The sequence below is a fragment of the Mesitornis unicolor genome, unplaced genomic scaffold, assembly GCF_000695765.1.
Source record: "Mesitornis unicolor isolate BGI_N332 unplaced genomic scaffold, ASM69576v1 scaffold4326, whole genome shotgun sequence".
Taxonomy (NCBI): Eukaryota; Metazoa; Chordata; class Aves; order Mesitornithiformes; family Mesitornithidae; genus Mesitornis; species Mesitornis unicolor.
Genome location: NW_010190091.1, coordinates 1 through 25213, shown reverse-complemented (window position 1 = coordinate 25213; position 25213 = coordinate 1). Strand labels below are relative to the sequence as shown.

The window sequence follows — 25213 nt, the reverse complement described above, 5'->3', positions numbered from 1 at the left end:
TCTGTGATTCTGTGATTCTGTGATCTCTGTGCTTATTTAATGTGAGAGACTTCGGCAAGAGACTGGCACCATGGGAGCCTGCCCAGGACCTTGCAGCACAGCAACTTTAAGTTGCTACAGGCATCTTGGTTGTTCGGCTGCATTCCTGTTTGGGTGGGTAAGTGGTTTTCCTGGGCATAACAACGGCCTGATTTAGATTTTTGTAGGTGGGTGATCACTGAAACAAACAAAAAGAAAGAGAAAAAAAACCAAAATACTGTTCAGAATTTTCACTCTGACAAAACAACATTTTTGCTTTTCCCTTCTTGTCTGGGATAAACACTTTCACCAGAGGGGAGACTTTTCTGTTCTAGCTCCATGCTCTGCCTGGCACCATGGAGCACAAATCCCAGTGTAAGACAGCTGGCATTACTGCAATCCCAGCAATTAAAAACTTGATGACTGCTGCTACTAGAAATACCAATACCGTTCTACAGGAGTGCTGGACAACAATTGCACAGCGATTGACAAATTCCTGTCAGCCCTCCCTTCCTGTCTCACTATTTTAGTCTTGGGTGCCACAATGCAGATGAAATACCATCTCCTCAGCCAATTCACAGACCTGCCAGCCACATCTGCACCCAGGTTCCCAGCCAGATGGGATTAAGGGCAGAGTTTGAGACCTAAGAATTTACATAATGCACTACTCCGAATTAGTGTGACACCAAGGAAACACAAAAGCCTAAGTTTCTAACGAGAAACAGACATTAATGCCACGCAACAGACCCACATATGCCATGCAAGCAATCTCTGTACATTAATTAGGAGGCACTTTTGCCAAATCCAAAAACACAGCTGAAAACCCATTCAGTTTGGCAAAACCTCAATGACTGGCTGCACCCCCTCGGACTCTGCCTTTCACCAAAGGGTAAACATTACATTCTTTCAGTATAAGACAATCGCTAAAAAATAATGCAGGTCTTGAACAAAAGTGAGCATCATTCAGAGCATTCATTTGGCAGATCATTCACCTTTAATACATTCTGTGGCGTATCTAGTGCATTTTTAAAAACACATTTTATTACTATATTAAAAAAAAAAACAACAAAACAAACCACCCCAAGAACGCCCCCTCCAAATATTAGTTTTAAAAGTTAGACATCTATACATACAGTTACAAAAAGGAGACAGTTGCCTCAAGAGTTCCAGTACCAAAAGAGAGATGCATTTACTGAGATTAATATGTAATGTCATTGATCTGGATCTCTGTAAGCCAAAGAAGTCTGTTAAAAGCAATACAAGATTTGTCATGCTAAACACTTGTTCAGTTTTAGGAAATCTTGTCTATTCACAATTAATTCCACATACTCTCTACTTTGTGAATACAAAGTGTTCCGATGTACTTACACTCTGAAGTTTAAACCACAGTGTAAAAACAATAAACCTCTTCAGAAGTTACGACAGGTCTGTTACATTTCCCATGTGAAATACTGCCATGCAGTGTTCTTACCTACATCTCGGTTAGGGGGAAAATGCTCGTTTTGCTAGTGTAGTGCTGTACATGCTCTGTACTGCTCCTCTGAATTTGACTTTGTAGCTCTAGCAGGTCAAGGCTCGACCCTCAGAAGTGCATTTTTGGATACGGTGTCCTCCTGGGCTGGAGTGCTCTCAAGTGGGAACAGCCAAGAGGCCCTGGCAGGACTGCAGTGGCCGCTGGCGCCTGCACAAGGCCTGTGCAGAACTGCAAAGTGCGTCCCACCCCCCGGGAGCTTTCAGAGCCAAAATTGTAAGGGCAGTGATACTGGATCCATCTCACAAAAGGGATGCCAAGAGACATCTTAAGCCCATCAACAATACAGGCCTTACGTGAACAGTCAGCTAGGGCAGTAAAGCCTAATCACAGTCTATGTTTGTTTGCAGAGAGGGTTGGGGGCAAAAAGAAAGGAAAGCAAGAGACCACAATTAGACTGGGCTGCTTTTAACTACGTTGCAAACTATTTAAGACTTTATTAAAGTGGCTGAGCACTGCCTTTTTTTTTTTTTTTATAAAAATACTCATTTCTCACCAGTACTGTTAAGGTACTCTTAACATAAACTCAAATAAGACAACACTGCTGTTTTTCTTTAGATCTACACCAATAAATATACTTGGGCCTCAAGAAACCAAAACACCTGGTATCTTCTGCATTTCTAGTGGGACCTTATGATCACCAGAATATTTCCTTGCGTTACTTTTTCTGTACCTGAGCTCCAAACTCTATGCATCAGCTTTTTGTCAGGGCCTACATTTCTCTTACTCCTCTTGAGCGTTTTCAATGCTCTTCTTTAAATCAGCTAAAGAAAGAGTTTCCAAATGAGCAACATGAGCCAGGGATTTGAATGCACCATTTTCTCGGTATGTCCCAAGAGTAAAGCAAAAGAGTTAAGCCTCTGTTCTGCATCTTCCTTGTGAACAAGCACAGAACTGCCCTGAGTCTGAGCAGATATACAGACACACACAGTCCTAAAGAAAGCAATCTCACAAGTTGCTGAGATTAAGAGAGAAACGTACAAAAAAGTGAGCAATTCTTCTGTTTTGTTTTCATTTATACAAACAGATTAAAACAACTACAGTCATCTATGCAAGACAACCTACCAAGATCTCTCTTTCTCATACAGAAAACAGATGCTGTACTTGCTGCTAAATCTGGGTGGCCTATTAAACATAAAGGCAAATTATAATAACTCTTGTCTTTGGGCCCCTAGACCATTCACTTGGATAAATTTCTTCAGGCTCCAGTCAGACTACTTCACACAGACACTAAAGCAAAGCTCTGAGTCAGCCACATGTTGCTTCTCCCCTTTGACACAACAAATGACCACCTCAGTTAATTGCTTCTGATCCTGATAAGCCTTTAGTCCTAGATGTATATTTACCTTAATGAGACCACCTATCTCCAGAGCAAGCTTTTTAAAAATTATTATTTTTACTTTTTTTCTGGGCATTCTCCACAGTCTAGCTGCGTTGCTCCAGAGGAAAATCTGTATACCAAGTGAAATTCTTCTTCCCCTGAATTCCCATCCCCTCCCCAGCCAAATTTCTGCAGAATTTACACACATTTTGTCAATATATCTTGGTCACTCTAAGCCAATACACTTTTTTTTTATGCCAAGTTTATAGGACTTTAGATTGTATTTATTTTGAATGTGTTTTAGAAGTGAATACCAGTGGTGTCCAAGTTGGACAGCTACTGAAAACTGTTTTAGCAGCAGATACTATTGACATAGCATCTTTGTAGTTCTGCAGATCCCCTAACAAATTTTAGAGGAAGAACTCACTGTGTTACACCAAATGGAAAAAATAAGCAGCCAAGGATGGTAAAAACTCAGTCTCCAAGTTCTTGGGCTAAAACATCCTGAATGAACTTCAGTGTACGTTGGTACAGGAAAGCATTCTTTGTCTTTGGCTTACAAATATTTAGATGATTAACATCCACTGGAATAAGGTCTCCAATTCCTAACTCTAGGAGAGGAAAAGAGAAAAAAAAAAGAAGAAAAAACTATTAAAGTTCATAAGATCACCTAGAGTGAAAAACACATATTACCAATTTCTTTCTCAAAACCAACTTCTCCTGTCTTCAGTTTAACTGTTTTGTCTTTGTTATTTTTTAATGTGCTAAAAGCATCAATTGACACTGTTGTAGTCAGGTAGAGCTGTACACTGCTACAAAACCCACACTGGTAAGCCATTAGGTGAGAGTTCTACTCTCTTTATTGGGAATACACAAATGTCCACTTCTCCATATAGACAATTTTGAAGAATCAAAACTTCATATACCAACACCCGACTGACAGCAAAGTCCTGACTGAAGTTTAAGCATTGACATGAACAGGATAGGGTTTAATCCAGAGTATCCATATTCTGACCACTAATGGCCCATATTCCTTAGGAAATACTTTGATGGGGAGATTAAAATGGGACTAGAATTAATCTGAAGTATGCCACAAATCACTATACACATTTCCAGGAAAAGGGAAAAGTTACGTTGCTTAATTGTAGAATATAACTATTCCATTTTCAGCTGCTGCTTCTGGGGTACACTACAGCATTTACTCTTTTCTGACAGCTATCACTACTGGTAAACTTTCCAGTTAGGATGCTCTGACTGCCACATTCCAGTTTATTATCTATTCACTTAGCCTCCTGGGAAATCCTCCTTTTTGCTTGGAACTCTGTATTTTTAACCATATAAAACTATACTAGAGCAGGATGAAGGTTTGCTTTCACGTGCCCAAGCATGCAGGTAAGAACCAGTGAGTGTACTGCCGGTAAGCCTGGGTTTTGAACAAAATGAGTGGCTCACCACTGAGCCATCAGGTACCTCTAGAGGCTTGAGACAGCTCACGTGCTCCACTGAGTGTCATCTCTAAAAGAGGAATATGCTACAAAATTATAAGTGCACAGTGTTTAGATGTGCACTCTGTCTCCAGCCCTTTTTAAAAGGGCATTAAACCTAGTGGATTTAGCTGGTGGAAGGCCTGATCTAAAACCCAAAAAGGCAATGGTTTCTGTTTAAGGCCTTACAGGTTTCTTGGGCAGTGCAGAAGAGAGTTTTGCTCAGGGAAAACCTGAAAATATCAGACTTAAAACATTTCTCTAAGTTGAGCAAAGCAAGAGAAAGAACTGTGTGGTGTTCCCTTCTACAAAGGGCAAAAATATGAAGTGAACTCTTCAGGAGGCAAACTCTACTGCTGGGGTACCTGAGATACAGAAGATAAAGGACTCGTAACACTGAAAAGCAGCTTTGTGACTTTTTCCTTCCATTAGCAATTTGCTATTTTTTTTCTTATTTTTAAAAGAGGAAACAGCTGGAATTTGAGGAAGCTTCTGAAACACTACAGAAGGATAAACAGTTACTCATAAGTACAGGGGAAAGGACTACAACAATGTAACGTTAGACCAGGGTCTAGCTTGCTTTTACCAATAAGCAAGTGTTCCTCACATTTAGAAAAACCCAAACAAGCAATTCTTATTCTAAGACATAAATGTAGCTGCCTTCGAACTCAGCAGGGAGACTGGAGTTTAAAATCAGCCAAAAGTTTAAACAAAAAATCCCCACAACATAACAGATGGATTTTTCTACATCTCAGAGCATTTATAACCCTTCCTCATTATCGATGTTTACACGAACGTATACAAAATTAAATCAATTAAACTGCTATTTGACTTACTTGCTGATTCTGGAGGTACGACATGCAGTTTTATCATGCTGCCTATGTGTGTTGGTAAGGTTTCCGCAAAGCTCAGTACTGAAAATTTCTTATCTTTGGCAAAAGACAGGAAGTCATCATTCAGCTCTTTAAGGGCAGGAGAATCTGAGAAAGAGCAACATAATTTTTGCAGTCTTATCTTGAGCATAAGATTATAGCATTTGTCTGGCAAGACTATATTCCTCAAGAGAAGTTTTCAATAAACTAATACTCCAGTAAAAACAGCAGCATTTTGTTTGTAATCCTTTTATTCCAGCTATCATATGCAACAATTTTGCATAGCACCGTTTATAACAGAAGAGTCTAAAGTCCAGAACATGTTGAGTTACTACATTCCTAAATGGCCCAAACTACTCTTCTGTAAACTTGTTGAGTCCCTTTTTATCCCCTCACTGCTGCATTCAAATGAAACAGTTACTCAGAATTACTTACAGTAATTCAATACAGAACCTAAAACATAAAAAGGGAGGTTGTTGTTTTTATCCAGCTTTTCCTAACAGCATGATTACAAAAAAGCATCATGGACAGATCAGCATAGATCCCTGCTGTTAAATGGTAGCAAAATGCGCATACCCTTGCTGAGTTCTTTAACCTCCACAGACGGAAAGAGAAGATATCTGGCATTTATAGAATATTCAGCCAGCTGGGACCCATGGTGAGGTACGCTATAAAATATGATTCCTCTGGTGTTGTTTACAATTTTATCCATTTCTGGATTCTTGGAAGCATCCACCAGCATCTTTTTGACTAGAAGACCTGGCAACAGAAACGGAATTAATGCAGGGATTTAAACCACTGTAAAAATAACGATCATGCTATATTATCCATGAAACAACTAACCATATTCTTGCCTCAGTTGATCTGTCCTTAGTTTGTCAAATACGTAAGATTAAGTTGAAAAAAATAAAACCCAAGGAGGCATTAAAATAAAATGTCAATAAATGATGCAAATCAAATTTTGGTTTGACTTAAGTGTTGCTAATGACATTTACTATGCCCGATTATGGAGCAGATTTTGCCCCTGGAATCCCACTTACATGAATTTCAACTCACTGATTTTGCATTTTTAAATCAACACAGTAAAACGAAATCACAATAAAAATCCTTTCAAAAATCTATGCACTACTGAATATAACGCATTAAGAAAGCGGAAATCTTTTTTGCATTTTTAGGTCTTTGCAAATGTTTTAGATAAACTATTTTGAATAATTGCATTTCAGACCAAATTTGGTTATATGCTGAAATAAAACAGCAGGTACATACTTTATATCTAACAGGCAACGTGCTTACCACCCATGCTGTGTGATACCCACACCAGTGGTCTGTCTCCAACCCCAGCAGCTCTGAGCTTATCAAGAAGCTCATTGCTCCTGTAAGCAATAGACTTCCTGCAAACAAAAAACAAACACAAGATGATGAAGTTAAAAGGCAACAGTTATAGGTTAACAATAGGTTAAAAGGCAACATTAAAACAGAATGAATTTTCACTGCTGCAATTTATGAGGGTGAACTAAGGACATAAAACATTAATTACTTAATTATTGTTGCTACATTGAAAAATGCTGAAAACTTTTGTAAAGTTGGCTTCACAAGGGCAACAGGAATTGAGCTAAACACAGTTTCTTGATCTTGCTAGAAAGTTTTATTTAAATTTCTCTCACCATTTATTTCCTTTAGCTTTAGTTCCACAGATCTCTTTATGGGTTTTTACAGTTTCATTTACACAGTGTAACAAAGTTATATTTTCATTTTATGAAAGCATCATCAATGCATAATGAACTTTATCCCCTAAAACAAGAATATAGCTAATGTCTGACAAAAATATACTTTGCTAAACTATGCTCAAAATATGAGGCGCTGTACAGGAAATGAGTAACAAAATACACTATCAACTGATACATTAAAAAAAAAAAATCACAGATGAGGTCTGTTATACTTTCCAGACAATAATCTACAAAAGCTTTGTACTGAAATAGTATAAAAGCATAATAATCTTCAGAATTGAACTTTGTGAAGATTCCAGGATAAGCTACAAGTTAAACGCTGAAAATGAATCTGCAGTACAACCAAAACAAAACCTATGGCAATTCCCAAGCTAAGCTTTAAAGTGCAACATCGTTACTCCTTGCAGGGTAACAAGAATCAAACATAAAAGATAATGGAAGCATCAGGCTATTGGAGCAACCACTGTGCAAAGTCTAACTCAGTTAATCTCTACTGGTTTTCAGCATTCTCACTAGAAATTGCTTTTATAACACACATGAAAAGGATACTCAAATGTGTCTTTTCAGCTGAACAGAAGGCTTTAAGATAGCTGAGGGACAAAAATTCCCTTTTGAAACAGTGAGTGAGCCCATGCACTTACAGCAATCATGAGGTTGTGATTCTACTGCTGCATCTTTGTTCCTACTAGATAAAAATGTCTTGAATATATTTCATTTTTTATTAACCATATCAAATTATAAAATAATCAAATACTATGCTTGGGTGCCCAAGAATAGCAGGTAATGTGATTTTCCATTTTGTAATGAAAGAGACATTATCTTAAAATAAACAAAGAAATACACATCTATTTCCTTTTCAAATGTTCTTTCATTATACTTCCTCCAGCTGGACACAAAGTTTTCTTGTAGAGGTAACCACCTACATGGTTTTTACTGTCACTGTTCTACCGAATTTCGAATAGTCATATTAACAGCCATGTCTTATTTTTTCCATGCTCACCGGCCAGAAGACACTAAGAATTAAAGAAGTACTTATCCATAAGGTTAAAAAAAGCTCAAGTATGCCATGACTATACCTAATGCTTTTCCAAGCTTGATTTTCAAATGCAACAGGAAAAGTTAAATTCACTGTTCCACACTAGGTGATCCCAAGGATAAGCTTTACAGGTGTCCTCCTTGCCCCTCTCCAAACACTTCATTTGTTACCTGTGAGCCTCAACAGGACATTTCGCTTTCCAGTCACTCAAATGGGTGTCATACTCCACAGATATGATTCTGAGGGCAGGACAGTCCGAAGCCAGCCATGTCTAAATTAAAGAAACACAAAACCAAAAGGAACTTATAATTGAAGTACTCAAACTCTTGCAAGCAATTTATCAGCAACGGAGCAAAGATGCTACTCTGGGGACAATATCACACAAGATTTCTGGTCTTCAGTTAATCCCCACATACATCTTATACCTACACTATTCTTTTATCACATGCTGGCAAACTCTAGCCTGTTCCCCCACCACAAAGCAGCAACGGAAGCAGATGGGTTACTAACTCGTGCATTCCTGGCTCCCTCTCCTGGGTGAAACAAGAATTACTAAGATTACCAACACAACTGATCAGTTTAAATTTTACAAAAACACTTTGGCGGCTATAGCAATGTGAGTTGCTTGAAGCAGTAATTACTTATTTACCAATATTATTTAAGTAGCAATCTGCAAAAATTGAGGTATTCAGGCACCTATGTAAGAAAGCATACATAAAATTACATTTTAAAAGCAGTATCTTTTTCTCAGCAATAATATTCCATTAAAAAAAACATGAAGAAAGCAGTCATTTCTCTTTCCTCTTTCACTAGCAGAATGATGGTGAAAGCATTAAATTTAGCAGCGATTTTCCTTTGCAAGAACAACCTGTTCATAATTTCAGCTTGCAGAAATTACAGAAACATTACAGAAAATGTATCAGGAACTTGGTAAGTGCTACTTGTATAACAGATTAAAAGCAGTTTGATTCAAAATAGACAACTGCCAGACAGTGTAATTCTAGATTCTGTGAACAGCTCTCATTAATGACAAAACAGCAGCCACATGTGAAAATGTGATTGTCTTTCTACCTTTGGCCAGCACTGGCTGTAGTCTTCTTCCCCTTCTGAAGCCTTTTTATCCAAACGCTGGTCAATGTCTTGCTGTCGCCAGGTTTTAAATGCTGCTCCCAAAAGACCATGAACAAAAAGGATGTCTGCTCTGATGGGCTGACTGATGCAGAAAAAGGGAATTTTGAAGAGACGTATGGTACATATTCTTTTAGTAAATTAATTTAAAACAGAACTTTCAACCTAAGGGATGCCCAAAATGCTACTTTTAACGCTACATGTGATTTCTTACCTTATGGACAACAGTTCATGATATTTCATGATATTTCAAAGAGGATACTCAGATCAAGACAAAAACCAGGGATCCACCCAGAAGAGAGAGATATAAAAAGAAGTATGGAAATTACCCACTTCAAAGTCATATTTTTCTATAATGGATAACATCATTCTCTGCACCTACTGTTAATGCAGCTTGGTAGTTCCAGTTTTATGATCAAATCAGATCCTCACTGTAACCTAGCACCAGTGACCCAGGGCATAGTTGCTACTAAGTGACATACCACGTTAGAGGCTACTTCAGTCCCAGATATATAATCACTACTAAAAGAAGCTGAAGCTGTAAATTTACTGTATCTTAGGTCAACATGGTGTTGCTGCCAGCAGAATAATTGCAAGGCACTGCATCCCCAGACAACCACTGCAAAGGTTAAATGGTTGCAATGCATACAAAGCAGTAATTAATCTGATGGTTTGTGCTTGGATTTTTTCATGCAATACAGAAATACTCCTGTCATAGCTATGGACTGCTCTGAGCACTTCTGTTGTTCTCCTGTTCGAGAACCTAAATTCAGTCCTCTCAACCCACCAAAGAACAGGAGGAGCAGACGACATCGGTACAGCCACACTCTGATGTCAACTCTTCTAAAGTTTTGTACCTGAACAGTATAACAAGTAACTCTAAAATACAGCATGTACAATATCTTCTTGTGCTTTACCTGCTACGATATTGTGGATGTAAGACATAAACACCATCTGGATACTTTTCTTGCACTGTGTCCCTGTCTAGATTAGCCAAAGCTCTGGATGCATGGGAAGACTGAATGATGTGTGGGGATTTCATTACTTCAGCAAGGACAGAAACCCAACCTACATTGAAAAAAATAAAGTGACAGGTTAACTAATTAGAAACATCATCCTTCATCCACTTGGGAACATAGATGTTAAAACTTAAGAATGGTAACATCAAAACAAATTGTCTCAATCCACTCTCTTTACCACAGAAAAGACAATGCTACATAACTGGAACCTCCAAAATTCAAAAATCCAGAGTGGTGAGGAGGCAATGTATTTTACTACTGTACAGATTATGATCTGAAGGAGAACCCTTTTTCAGAAGAAAAAGAAAGCGTACCAGTAGGACAGTGCAGTTGTCCAAGAGAGAATACACCTGAAGTCTCTTTTTGCAGGTAAGATGCAAGAAAAAGAAAAGAAAGGTCCCAGAGAGAAAACAAAGCTTAAAGCATAAGACAGAAAACAACCCACAGGAGTAATGGCAGGTGGAAAAATTGATGCTTGCTGTGAGTGTACAAACCATTTCTGATTATAAAATCCAGTGTGTGAAAAACTGCTTAAGGAATTAAAGTGTCCCTGCTATTCCAAAAATAGTATACTATTTATAGCTAAGAAAAAAATAGAGAATTAATGAAGGAAATGTTTGAATACAATCCCCAATGAAATGTTAAGTCATAGCTACCTCAAGAAAAAACAGAAAAAACTTTGTAATACTTTACCTAAGGTGTAAAATATAGTTTCTTAGACATGGATGGGGATGTTTGTAGATTACTGAGAATGCAAAGGAGTATCTATTTTACACACACAGGCATATATACATCTTTTTCTTTAAAATCCTGGTAGATCTTGTTGCTACTAGCAAGAGTGGCCTATAAATCACAATTACATTAAAGCTGAGTTCATAAATAAAACCTGGGAAGACTCTGAAGAGAGATTTACAAATTTAAGCTTATTTGAAAAAGAAGAAACAATTAACTTAATGACTACTGTTTCAAAATCATGCACAGTACATTGCTACAAATATAGCTAGTAAGTTCCTAATTCAAAATGGTTCACTGTGGAATTAGGAAAACAATTAACTGACATGTGAATTTTGTTTAAATGCAAGTACCTTTGAGAACTGCCAATTATTTAAGAATTCTGTGCTTAAATTACATTTCTAAGCACAACAGATGTTGACCTCTGTGCAAGTTCTCCTTAAGAATACTATCTAAAAATCTATTTTTGGTGTCCCAAATACAATGAAGGGCTGCCAAGCGAGTCTGATTAAAACTAGCAAGGTCTCTGGTTCTGTGTATTTCTCTTAAATAAGCCAAGATGAAGGGTCAAAAATACTGCTCAGAATCCTTCTGGATTTTATAATCTCCATTCATATTCCCTTTCGGTTGCTTTTCCCAGACTTAGTGCCTTAGTCTAGTTATTTGTTCTTTCTAGCACAGCCATTCCAAATTTTTAATCACCCTCAGAGTCTTTCCCTGTGCCTCTGCTACTTCTCCTTTTTGCAACAAGGAGATTAGAAATGCACACTGTGTTTAAGAAGCAGACACCAGCTCAGATGTATACAATAGCATATTGATACTTTCTACTTTTGTTTGTATTTCTTTCCTAACCAAACTTTGGGAAATATTTGTTTGGTACAGAACTAAAGAAATAACTTCACTGTGATACTTAGGGGGTATTAAAAAACAGGGGCATCAGTGCAAGACCTAACAGAAGTTACTAGCCCAACATAAAACAAAGGAGGGTGGGAAGGCATGTGTCACTTTATTACAAAAGGTAAGGACTGCAAGCTGGTTTTGCTCCTTCATGAGACTAAACCACAGTAAATAAATTTAAGAAAATTACAGGGTAGATGATGTGTAAGAATAGGGCACTCAAAAGATTTTTGCTAATAATCTGAACCAAACATCAATCAAGTTCACATTTTCACCATCCATTAAAGACTGACAACTCCTCTATAGCGTTGACATGTATCGACCAGACAGAATACAGAAGTTTTTAAATCAACACCACCTAAACTGTCTATATTTTTTGTGTACATAAAACCAACAACAAACACCCTCCACACACATACAGAGAAATATAAAACCCACACCACTACCATGGTTCTTTGCATTTTACAAAACACTGAATCCACTGAAAATTTTCAGAAGTCCAACACTTAGACTGCTTGCACTTGCTTTCCTTTTACCTGCACGTACTATGGATGAATGAAGATGTTCATTCAAAGCCATATTTCCAATAATGCGAATTATGTTCCTTTGTATTTTTGCTGAATCTTTACGCAGCTGATATATCCTTTGTAGTAGCTGAAGACCTCCTTTAGCTTCAATTTTATCACAGTGAGAAGAAACCTAGCATTATACAGTAAATACAATAAGATGTATTGCAAAAGCTTCTTTGATATGCTGTTAATTCACAAAGTAGGGAACTTTAAGTCACAGGTGGGATGCAAAGCCCTTCTTATTAATCTAGAATTTATTATGCCATTGTTGAAGAGGGAGTACATATTTTAACATGCTAAGTGCATGATTTCTATGGATTGACAAGCTGAAAGTTGCTGAGTATCATCACTCTACTCTCCTCCACAGCTGAGGAAGATGAGCTTGCTCTCCACTTTGCACAATCAAACTTCAACTGAAGTCCAACAGTCTGAGCAGGACAATTGTTTGCATTTGTTAAAGCACTGTCTTCACCAGCACTACTTGTCTTCCTGTTCACCACCTAAAACGCAATCATTACAATCCCTTCTCTTTGGATTACAAAGGTATTTCTACTTATCCAAAGAGTACTGCTATCATTATTGATGTTAAGGGCAACAATAGATTCTAGTCCAAGCAGATGAATATGCAGTGATTAACTGCAGTATCAACTACTGATACTGGCCAGATGCTTGTGACTTGAACATGTCTGAAGTGTTTAAAAACGTATGGTGGTTGTGGAACTGCTGACGTCCTCAAGTCTGTGGCTTTCAACAAAGACAGACACAGATTCGGAATGAGTACGGTAGCTACTTTTTTAAACTGAAATTCTGGAGTATAACAAATTCCAGATGAAGTCAGAATTTCTAAGTATATAGAAGGTGTGAAGGGAATACTGGCAAACTGCACTTTAACCATCCCTACTATCAATAACAACTCCGTATTCTCAATACTATTTTTCAAGGTTCAAAGCTTCTAAGCAATTAAGTGCACACAGAAGAGTGCAGCAACAGGAAACAAGAATCACTGTTACACACCCTTCCATATGTTTCACCTGTGTCTAGAAAGAACAGACTGGTCCTGGGAAGACATAATGTATTAGCTGTGTGCTGTGCAACATTCTGCCCAAAAGCAGTGACCCTTGAAAAAGGGGCCTTGGTGAATAGCCAGAGATTTGCATTCTGTCTTGGCTTCTGATTAGAGTGAATTCATGAAGCTACTCTGCTTTCTGGAAACCTGGCACTAGAGTTAGATTAAGGAAGACCACTTGTATGCTTTCTGAACTGATGTGCTTGCACAAATCCACATACACTTTGCACTGAGAATTTCAAGTCATCAGCATCTTGCTTACTGAGAAGCTGCAGAGTAGAAACACTAAGTGTTTCCTCATTATATTTATCTCCAATGACTTTGAGTGCCAGTGGGAGGTAGCCCTACACAGAAAGGACTTGTTGAAGCCATCTGGACTTCAGGCATTCACTCCTGCTTTTCTGTTGTCAGAGCTGTACTTTTTACTTCTCAAAAGATATATACAAATATATTACAGGGGAAGTTTGTTATGCTGCCTTCCAATTCACACCAGTCTCAGCTGTCTGAATATCCTTACAGAAGGGGTGAGGGGTAGAAAACAGGGAAATGGCAACTCATTCCCAATATATGAGAAAGCATAAACATATGAGTTTAAAGAACAGATTACCTTAGAATGCTGCACTAAAGCTTGCAAGCAAAAGAGTTCCACTGTCTCTGAAGGGATTTTACTCAATGTTTCACAATATGGAAGTCCATTTCCTCCAAAACACCATAAGCCTCCCTGAAATGAGAATCAGTAAAAATTATAGCACATTCTAAATGGCTACATAAAAAAATACTCTAAACTAAAACATTAAGTGTGTAATGATCTACAGAAATTGCTATGAAGAGTGCACAGCATGCATTTTTCAAAATGTACAAATTACACAACAGTACATCATAAAAATATCCACTATTTTTAACTGAAAATATTAACTAGATTTTCACTGAGTAGCCTCCATAGCCTATTAACTTTGAAACATACAATAAAGGGAAAAAATGTAGGATTTTCATTTGGTTAATGAACATCTTCTTTTAAGATTGCTTTCTTAAGAGAAAGAAAAAAAAATAAGACTGCATGTAGATTTTCATAGTTGTGAAAATGTTAAGAGGAAGAAAAAAAGACCTTCAACACTTAGCACAGTCTCTGAAGACCAGTCTGTCTCAAACATGCAGTAGGAAGACCAGCATAACCTCAATAACAAACAGTTTTCTAGAACAGTATGATTATCAAAATGCCTCCAAGTGTGGTGTCTCACCAAAGCTCATTTTGTAAAGCAAGAGCTCTGGCTGTGAAAACAATAAACTCATAGTGTAAAAATATTACACATAATTATGTCATAAGAAATAAAGAGTTATTGCATTCTGAAATCTCTACATTAAGCCTGTCAGACATCATTATTAAAGTATACCAGTAGTTTTTATTATTGCATCCTATGAAAACAATATTCACCAATTAAAAAAAATCACAACTTTTTAATAGAAAAACTGAACCAGTGATAGTGTATGGCACTGGCATTACAATTATTATTATTATTTTTAAGCAAAAATAGCAATTTAAATTACATTCCTAAAGCAACTTACGAATTTGTCAGACAGACAGCACTGAAGAATTCCTAAGTTCCAAGTCCAGACTGACCACTACACTATTACAATTCTGGTTTTGGCAACATTGATCTGTTACAGGAAGGCATTTCCATGTGATATAGCAGAGTTTACTATTTAAGGTATGCTAACAATTTATCTGTTTGCTATTAAGACTTAATAGAAGTTTAATCATCTCAGGAATAAAACAACACTCAAACAACAGTAAGATGAAATGTGAAAAATCATTTTATGAGCACTGCAAGGAAGGAAATGTTCCAGACAAAATGTTGAAGTATCTGCTTTATCAGAAGGCTTGTAAGTAAAGACAGAATTTTTCACTAGACCAGCTGTTTTGCAGGTGGGAACTCACCCTTTGTGCAGCAAGGGTCTGACTACTTTCACGTAAAGCAAGAGATGTGAAGTACTGGACACATGGATCAAGACCACTCTGAGGTAAAGATACTAACAACAAGCGAAGTTCATCTTCTATGGGATAATCCTGTGAGAAGTAAGCACAAATCGCTATACAAAAAAAGTATATACACAATTACATATTTGTATAACCTAGTATTTCAAACTGACAGGTACAGATCCACCATCCACCATTCCCTACTTATATAATCGAAGTTAAAGCTGTGTCCCAGAGCACCACACTAGCAGTGAGGATGCAAGGGCCTCCAAGAGCATGCTCTCTATGCAAAGGATTCTGTCAGTATCAACAAAGCAATCTAAAACTACTTAATAAAGACTGCTTCACATTGCCTTTAAGATACAGACAGGCAGTGCGTGCATCAGACTGGTAACTGGCTCAGACTTCACTACTAATAAATGTGTAATGTGGACATACAGTCCAGGAACAATAATTGTTCAACTCCCTCATCCTTACTTCTTTGCATCATCCCATTCACGAATGCAGATACCCACTAATGGGTACCCCCAGAGGTACATCATTATATTATAGCTTCGTATTTTGATCTTATTTTTACCATTCATTAGTTGCTTTAGAACTCTACTTGGTTACCAGCAATGAAAGCAATAAAAACAAACAAGTGAGCAAAAGTCATCTAACATCTACTTTTCATTTACTTACATTCTTTATTTTTGGCAGTGTTGGTGGAGGCAGGAAAAATCGAAGGTCAATATCTTTGGATCGAGCCAAACCTATAGCAGTTCTCTGGTCACAGGTTTGGGCAACTGTACTGTACTGATAATCTGTAGTACAAGAACTTCAGTGTTAGAGTTTAAAACAACCTTAAATATTTCACTTGGTTTCGAATATAGTTTCTGATCTACTTTGTTAATGTACTTGAAAACAGAACCATCTCTCTGCAATCTACATGGATTAGCTCTGATTTTGTAATCACAAATTCCGAAAGACAAGTATTGCAGTTGTTAGATCAGCACTATACTGAAGACACCTGGGCATTAATCATTCCTTACAGACCAGTTTGATAAATGTCCTCAGTATAAGCTGAACAGAAGCAAAAGCAAACTTTCAGTATTGTCACTGTGAAAGGAGTACAAGGACTACAAACCCAAGCTTTATTTCCCAGGCTTGAGTTAAAATTTGAAAGGTATATGCATATTTTTTTCTGCATACAGTATTAAAATCTAGAGCCTTAAATCTAAATGCTGCCAAGACACAGACGCCTAATTTTAAATGATACAAAAGCTATGTTTCAATAAAACTGTTAAATGTCACAAAAGCAGGTGACCTCAGAAAAGGCAGGATAGCACCAAAGTACATTTTTACGTACCCCTTCCTTACTGAAGATACAAGGCAGACTTTCAGTCACCCTACTGAAGGGAAACCAGACTTAAACAGTAACTGTTCCTTTCCGAGCCCTACCCAGTTTATAGCTGGAGACATTGAAAATTACATACTTTAATTAAGTGGCAAACTGAAGGAAAAGAAAACACAAAGCAGATCAATACTTATTCTATAATAATTAGATTCTATCCTTGTTACTGTCATACAATTCTATACCAACACTAACAAGCCATCTAAAACACACTTTTAGCAAAGTCACAGATTGACTATCTTCTTCCTTTGCTGCAGATCACTAACAGCTGCAAACTGAAGTCAATGAAGTGGTGCTTTGGACAAGCAGAATACTGTATTTACGGTAACAGGTATGCTAAAAAATTTAAAATCATAGAATGGTTTAGATTGGAAGGGACCTTAAAGGTCATCTCATTCCAACCCTCTGCCATGGGCAGGGACATCTCCCACCAGAGCAGGTTGCCCAAAGCCCTGTCCAACCTGGCCTTGAACACATCCAGGGAGGGGGCATCCACAGCTTCCCTGGGCAACCTGTGCCAGTGTCTCAGTTTAGTCCTAGCTGTGAACTGTTAGCATGTTTTCAGTCTTCCTTGGACTCAGTTTTGGAAAATCAGGTTAAAAAAAAAAAGCCCATTTCCCTCATGAGGTAGTTGGCAAGAATAATTAATGTTTGTGAAACATCCGGACACTACAGCAATGAGCACTACAGAGAAAACGAATTAACAAAAAGCAACAAGATCCCCAAGTACTGGCTATCCTGTGCAGTGAGGTCACCTGCTAACAGTATTCTCCTACAAACATAAGATGGTACAGCCTAGCTTTCAAATGTTTTCAAACACAGTCTTTTGATGTAAACTGCTTGGTGTAATTAATTAGAATTTATAGAGGCAACCTGAAACAAGAAAAATCCCATTACTCTGGAAGAGTGAAAGGTCCTCAACTGACTGGATTACCAAAATAATGAGAGTCAAGATTAGAGTGTCACCTAGTTTATATGAACTAGTAATGGAGGGCGGAGGAGGACACGCATATATGCTCCCCCCTCCCCTTTACTTTGGGTTTCAAGGATATTCACTGCTAGCGGAACAGGGAGAACTTATTACTACCAAATAATAACCACCAGGATGGGAAACAGCTTACAAATAATAGTTGCACATACGAGTTCTGTACCTCTAGTTTGTCATTACTACCTACTAGGTCCTAACCAATTTTTATTAACTGAGCCATGGTCTTAAACCCACACCCTTATAAAAATCACTGCCAGAACTAGTGACCTTGTTAGCAGTTTCAACAGAAAAGCTAAGGAACTGATGAACATGGACTGCTTTCTCACAGCACAGCAGTGCTGCAGTTCTCTGGTGGGGAAGAAGAAAGAGGCTTGCACTGCAGATACGCACTCTATCAAGTTACTAGGAAAGAACTGCTTGAAATGTAAATAAACTCCACACATTTTAGACCAAATTTCAGAGCATATTTACACTCCTTGCAGCTACTAGCCTTCTTCCATGTTGGTAGTGGACTTGCAACAGCTAATTGAGACTTTGTCATATTTCGGGAATTAATTAGGCTACAGTGGTATACATTACCGTGCCAGTGACGGTTGTTTGCAAGGTCTTGTACAGCCTGCAGTCGGACCTCTTTGTCTTCTGACTGACTTCTCTTTAAAAGGAGCCATAAGGCACATTCATGATCTTCTCCATCAAATGTACCGAATTGTTCTTTTACCAGGAAACAAATAAAAGACAAGCTATTATTTTAACAGTCACATTTCATACGTTACACATCGAGTAAAAAAAATCTGTTTAATATTTGAATATTAGTCATTAACAGTAATTTAGAGTGTAATGCTTTAATATTTAATTAGTACAATAAACAATGGCAGAATGGCATTAGTAAAATGCTGATCCTTAAATTAAAAGGACAGTTCTGATTCATTTTACTGGCACCAAGTTGATATTTCATATATATATGCAACAAGTACACACCCTGGCTAGCACTTACCAACCAGAATTGCCAGCTTCCAGCAGGAGTTAGAAATGATTAGCAACTCTTGAGGCTCTGATCTCAAATAATTAATTTCATAGCACCACAGTGGAGGTACATATTGTTATAACCATTTAACAGACAGTTAAATGAGAACAGATATGCCTCAGAAGCACAGTTTCTTATTTTAATTGAAACTCTTATTTTAAATTAGTCTAAAAAGCAGGGACACACTGTCACAAAAAATTGTGCTGCTTTCAGTTAATATTTACAATTCTGATGAAAGCATAACATACTGTTCTAAAATGAAATTTTTACAGTATTTCATCCCCCAAACACCTTTTGTACACAAAACTGGAATCGAGTATTAACCTTGTATTTTAAGCTTCAAATTTCTTCTGAAATGGGAAAAAAAAAATCTCTAATCTCTTCTTAACCATCACTTCCATTTACTTTAAGGAATGGTTTTAATACATAGAAAAGATACTAATATTCTATATTATACAGAAAATTATGGTAATATTACCACCGTTTCAAACACAAAATAACATGTCAAGCTTGTAAGAAAAATTATTCTACTTTCTAAAAGGCTTATGTTTTACTATTCAAAGATAATATTAATAGATAAATCCAATAGCTTTTAATACCTACCATTGAAAGGTCTCCGGAAAATTTTAGCTTCTGTTTCTAGAATTTTCCTTACAGCTTTATGGACTTCTTTCCTGGCTTGGTATGTGATCCCTGTAAGAGTATTTCTAGATTACAGGAAGTCTGAAAGACAGTTCTATTACATTATTTTCCATATATACATACATACATATGTGTATATCTACAAAGACATACGTAAGAACTTGCATCTGGGAAAACAAAATCCAGGAGTGCAGCATAGAGTGGGATCTACCCGGCCGGAGAACAGCTCTGTGGAAAGTGACCTGAGGGTCCTGCTGGACAGGAAGTTCAATATGAGTGTGCTGCTGTGGCAAAGGAAGCCAACAGGATGCTGGGTTGCATCAGTAAGGGCATCACCAGCAGAGATAAAGAAGCCAATGTCCCACTCTACCCAGCACTTGTCAGGCCACACCTGGAATACTGTGTTCATTTGTGGTCCCTGCTGTGTAAAAAAAAGCTGTGGACAGCCTGGAGAGGGTCCAGAGAAGGGCCACAAAGATGATCAAACAACTGGGAAGCACTGCCATATGAGGGCAGGCTGAGAGAATCGGGTTTGTCCAGCCTTGAGGAAAGAAGGCTTAGGGCAGACCTTCTCACCATGTTCCAGTATTTAAAGGATGGCTACAAAGATGATGGGAGACTCCCTTTTTACGAGGGGGCCACATGGAAAATATGAGAGGTAACAGGTACAAGTCATTCCTGCGGAGATTCTGATCAGACACAAGTGGAAATTTTTTCACAATGAGAACAGTCAACCATTGGAATAAACCCAGGGAAGTGGTGGATTCCCAACACTGGACACTTTTAAGATTCCACTCAGTGTTAGGTCATCTTGTTTAGACCGTGCTTTTGCTAGGAAAGGTTGGACCAGATGATCCTTGAGGTCTCTTCCAACCTAGCATTCTATGATACATATATGAAAAATATACATACACACACACTCATATATGGACATATATATATATAATCATGTTATATATAATGAGAACCGTGTGCATAGAACTATCTTAAATAAATTTGGTGACATTGTAAAGAATATTATTTTTGTAACAGGTCTCAGGAAATATAGCTTTCCTTTTATATGGGTGACTTCAGAAACATACTATTCTCTTAAAATCCTATTTTTAGAATCCAAACAGTTATGCATCTTACCTTGATATTCACTTGGATTCAAAGGAGCTGTACGTATGTACACATAGGATTTAAGTTTTTCTTGATGTATAGCTTGAGTATCAATTTGCAGTAACTTCTTTAAGGACATGATTTCATATGTAATGAATACAAAACCTCTTTAAATAAAAGAAAACTGCATATGAATATTAATTTTAAAAATCATGATGGCAAAAATATGTTAGCAATCCTTTTAGTATAAATCATCCAGACTTTACCAAATATATAATAGTCTGCATATTATTTTAAGTAAGCAAAGTAAAGATTCTAAAATACTTAAAATAAGTAATAACTATCAGAAAATATGCTTCAAAACTATATTCTAACATGTCTAAAGGTCCTCTAATATCATCACATTTTTTGAAAGGTACATGAATTAAAATTGTAGCTGTACATGCAAGTTATATATATGCTTGTCGCAACTTACCCCAGTATAAGTGATCCAGTTATCTTTGCAATTTTTCCTTGGGGGAAAAAAAATCATGTCAAACAAAGTTGTGTGCATCACTTCAATATAAATATAGTTAGCATTTGATTATCAGACAGGAAGAATTTCAGCCGGTCAGAGTAAACTTTTAAAATTTTTCTAATGATCTCTGGCTTTCAGGAAATCAGTAAATTTACAAACAGAGAAAATATTACTTGATTAGAAATTCTTGCTCTCCTAAGCAAGATGATAAAACATGTATTCTGTCAGTGCTATTTACTTCGATTATTGCTACCTATCAATTACTTTCATTACCCAGCTGCAGGAATCAGCAGCAAACTTTCTCTGCCTGCATCACAAGCATTCATTTGGAAATGCAGATTATTTTAAGGAGTTCACTTTTTCTTATATGGCATAGATACTTCTTCAATGTATACACATACATACAAGAGTATGTATACACTTGTATGTATGTTGTTTGAAATGTCCTGCAGAAACTCCCTAAGAAAAAATATTTTTAAAATAATTAAATTGAATCTAATTTATAAAGCAAATAGCTGAATAAACACATGCCACTTGCAACAATTTCTCCTTTGAGTCTAAGGATTTCTGTCAGATTTGGGCTTTTTTTTCCGGACAAAGTTGATCAGATTATCTGGCTGTAAGGAACTCAATACAGAGAAACTCTATTATTACCAGCAGCAGCAAACCCAGTGGAACATGTCTCACCTATCATGAATAATTTCTTTTCCTCAGAAATTGGGAGATTTGCCCCACAACCACCACCACCTGGTTCTGTCTTTGCGAGACCATAAGAATTTTGACATGCAGGCAAGAGGCAGCTACAAGTTGAAGAAACAACTGGCAGAGAAGGTTGAAAAGGCAAAAGAATGCAATGCTTCCTGTAGAGCAGAAATGGAAATATCCTACTTTTTAATGCACAAAAATAAACTCTGAAATCGTAGGAGTCATCATTCTATACAGAGGCACCAAAGAAAGCAGAGACTAAGCAGGGAAGACTGCAGAACTAGTACCAGTAAATAAGGAGGAAAAAACAACAGAAACAAACTTTATTCAAACTTTATGTATGTAATTGTTTCATGGCTCTACAGGTTAAAAAAAAATCCTGTACAAAATGGAGTTTAAGAGAGTTTAATGAGATTGCATATCGAGGGGGAGTGACTCTCATCTCGTGTTCTAATCCCAGATAATCTGCTGGTGTCATTTTAAATATCACTATGCAAAGCAAGGGCAGAAGCAGACATCCACTTCAGGCAGATAAAAGCTTTTGATCACAAAGTATTCAGGGATTTAGATCTTTTGTATAATTTAATTATGCATGGCATAATACCAACAAAGGTTTTTCCTTTTAATTAAGACCTCAGATCAATACACATAGAATTGTACTTACTGATATCATTCCATGGTATGTGTGTTTTTGTGGCTGGACCAGAAGTCCCTATCTGTCTATAGCAAAATACACAGTAAGCGGTCACTGACATTCTGTATATTAAAAAAAAAACAGTAAAAAAAGATTAACGATTGATTTGAGAATTACAGCAGAAAACCTGTAGCAAAGGTCACAACAAACTATATTTGTCTTCTGACTCCATATAAATGCTCTAATTAAATGAATTCTATAAACTCCTCAATTTAATAGGCTGTATTTCAATTACAAGAAAAGTTTAAAGCAGTTTTCCACACAATTATGTGTTAGTGTTGATTTTAGTGAGTATATATATCTCAAATTAACTTCTCTTCTTGTACGTATCCTTTCCTACTTCTTAGTAGCTCTCCCTTAAAAACCAGATATGGTACTATTTCCATTAAGACGGTACTCAATATGACATTGGCTTTAATACAACTCAGTAACCAACTGGTTATAAAGTTCATAACTGATTGTGTTAGCAAGTAAGTCTTTTATTTTGACTAATAAAGCTTGAAGAACTGCTACATATTTATGCCTTTAAAGGGCAAATCAACTCATACTTCAAGAATGTAAAATCCCTACAGTTAATAAAAATAAGTAATGGTTCTAAAATGCTCCGATCCCATGGGCTTGTGAAACTCACAGGGCATGCTTACAGGTAAAACACAGAGGATGCATCTCATTCTAAGAAAATTCTTACACACGCAAAAGAATAAAAACCTAGACATAGCCACAAAGAGGAGACAAACTTTTTCTAAAATTAAGACCTTAGCAATTCAACACTATGAAGATACAGAGTAATGACAAATTGCACTGCATTCACTGAACGCTGAAATCAAACCAAGCAATATTTTTTTCCAAATTGTCACAAACAAATGTACTTATTTCACAGCCACCAAAGTTCTGAATGTAGAAGCAACTCAATGCAAACACGGATTTTCTTGACAGTAATACAGCCTTCATGAACACCCGAGTGCTTCAAAAAAGTTAAGGGATTTATTCCTCTGACCTATCTATGACACAAGACACTGAACCTTCCTCCATTTCACAGATAAAGACAAGCACGCTACAACTTCCTTACACATTCTAGATATTACCTTGCCTCTTTGAACAAGCGGGACTATTCAGGAGGGACTGTAAAGGAGCCAAGCGCTTTAGCCCAGTGATCAAGGTTGCCTCTTAAGCACTGCACAATGAAGTTCAAAGAGGGTATAGTTATATTAGTCAAGTACTGAAAACCAAGGAAATCTAGGCCAGGCAAAAGCACCAGTTCCTGTTTCTATTACTCACATATATTTACCATTTTATGTATCAGCAAATGTTACTGCCTTTACATGAGATTTACATAAGAAAAACCTAAATTAGGAAAATACACAAATTGGCCTTGGCAACTCACAACAAACTAATTCTCTATGTTACTCCTGCTGAGGACTTAATCTCAAGTCTTAATAGATAGAACATGTAATATTTTTAGTGGCAAGAATTATGCCAAAAATCCACAAAGAATATTAAACTTCTATAACAATCACAAAATAAACAAAAATCTGTAGCTGCACACGCTCCAGAAGTAACATGAAATTCATATTTTATGACAGGAGAAATTTTAGTGTCTGCATTGATACACTTACACTGACTAAAATACTGAATTAAGCTAATCTATTTGAACAGATTTAAAACCCGCACCACTATCTATCATACATTTAACAAATTAATATGTTGGAAGTACAGGCATCCTTATTAAATGTCAAATTAAGTCTGTATCACCACAAGGACAATTAAGTCAGAATAATAAAATATCACGCATGTAAGACTTAATCAGTAAATCTGATCTTGAAATATGGGAGCCAGCCCATTATATTCTCCTTGAATTTAAGGCAATCTCTATAGACCAAAGAAAGAGCTTATACCACTTTTAATGTCAGTATGTGATTTTTCTAAAAAAGGGACATTTTTTCCCTCCTATTAATATGTGTTTCCTCTTTTCCTGCTACCTCAAAAGTTTTAGTTTTCCCCTATTCTCTCACTTGTGTTTGGGAGATTTTGGAAAAACGTCAGCATTACGCCAGCATTGCCACAGCCATCACAGACAACTTCTTGTTTTCTGTCATTTCAGTGCCATGGTCATCCATTCCCTTCAACAGAGTACACAACTCTGTTGAACACTTTTAAGACATTAATTAGTCCCCTGGACACACCTCCCCTGCCGCCAAATTCTGCCTAACCCACAGCAGTTACTTTTCTGTCTTTATACGCAGAGCTACAGTACTCGCGTTTACTCTTACACATCACGACGGTCTGTAACTGCAATACACACACAGTTCAGTGGCAGGAGGTGCAAACACAAGAGATCAAAATAATAAACACAGCTACCTGTGTTTGTTGCCAGAAACCTCTGTTCAGGTCTGAATGCACACATGCTCAGCTATATAAAAGTATAAGGAGACCCATTGAGCCCCATTTCCCAGCCGGTTCAAGAAGCTCTACAACAAGCTCCCACACCGGCTCTTAAAAAAAACAAAACAAAACAAAACCAACCCCCAGTTTTAGGCAGTGCAACATCTAAACCATCAAGGAGCAAACAGGGGGTAACTCAGTGCCTCTTTCCAAAGGGGTAAAAAAAACCCTCCCATTTGTCACCTTTTACGCGGCGCAGGTGAAGCCTAAGGCACCGCTGTTATTTCTGGAGATTTTTAACAAGTGTGGGGTCCCCTCCCCGCCCGCTGCCGGGCAGGGCGGCGCCGCTCGGCAGGCCGAGATCGGGGGGTGGCAGGGCGGCGCAGAAGTGC

General features: G+C 37.3%; 1 protein-coding gene across 1 annotated transcript; it reads right to left on the bottom strand.

The window, feature by feature from the left end:
* Nucleotides 1-3196: 3196 nt before the first annotated feature.
* On the bottom strand, nucleotides 3197-22500 carry SERAC1 (serine active site containing 1). The gene is made up of 16 exons (XM_010186275.1): nucleotides 22410-22500; nucleotides 20999-21035; nucleotides 20554-20690; nucleotides 19384-19473; nucleotides 18336-18467; nucleotides 16057-16178; nucleotides 15337-15465; nucleotides 14008-14121; nucleotides 12302-12464; nucleotides 10035-10185; nucleotides 9061-9202; nucleotides 8160-8260; nucleotides 6520-6617; nucleotides 5803-5985; nucleotides 5191-5334; nucleotides 3197-3481 (listed from the first exon to the last, which is right to left on the bottom strand). The coding sequence occupies exons 1-16, from the start codon at nucleotides 22498-22500 to the stop codon at nucleotides 3345-3347; spliced, it is 1971 nt and encodes a 656-aa protein (XP_010184577.1). The 3' UTR covers nucleotides 3197-3344.
* Between the last annotated feature and the right edge of the window lie 2713 nt (nucleotides 22501-25213).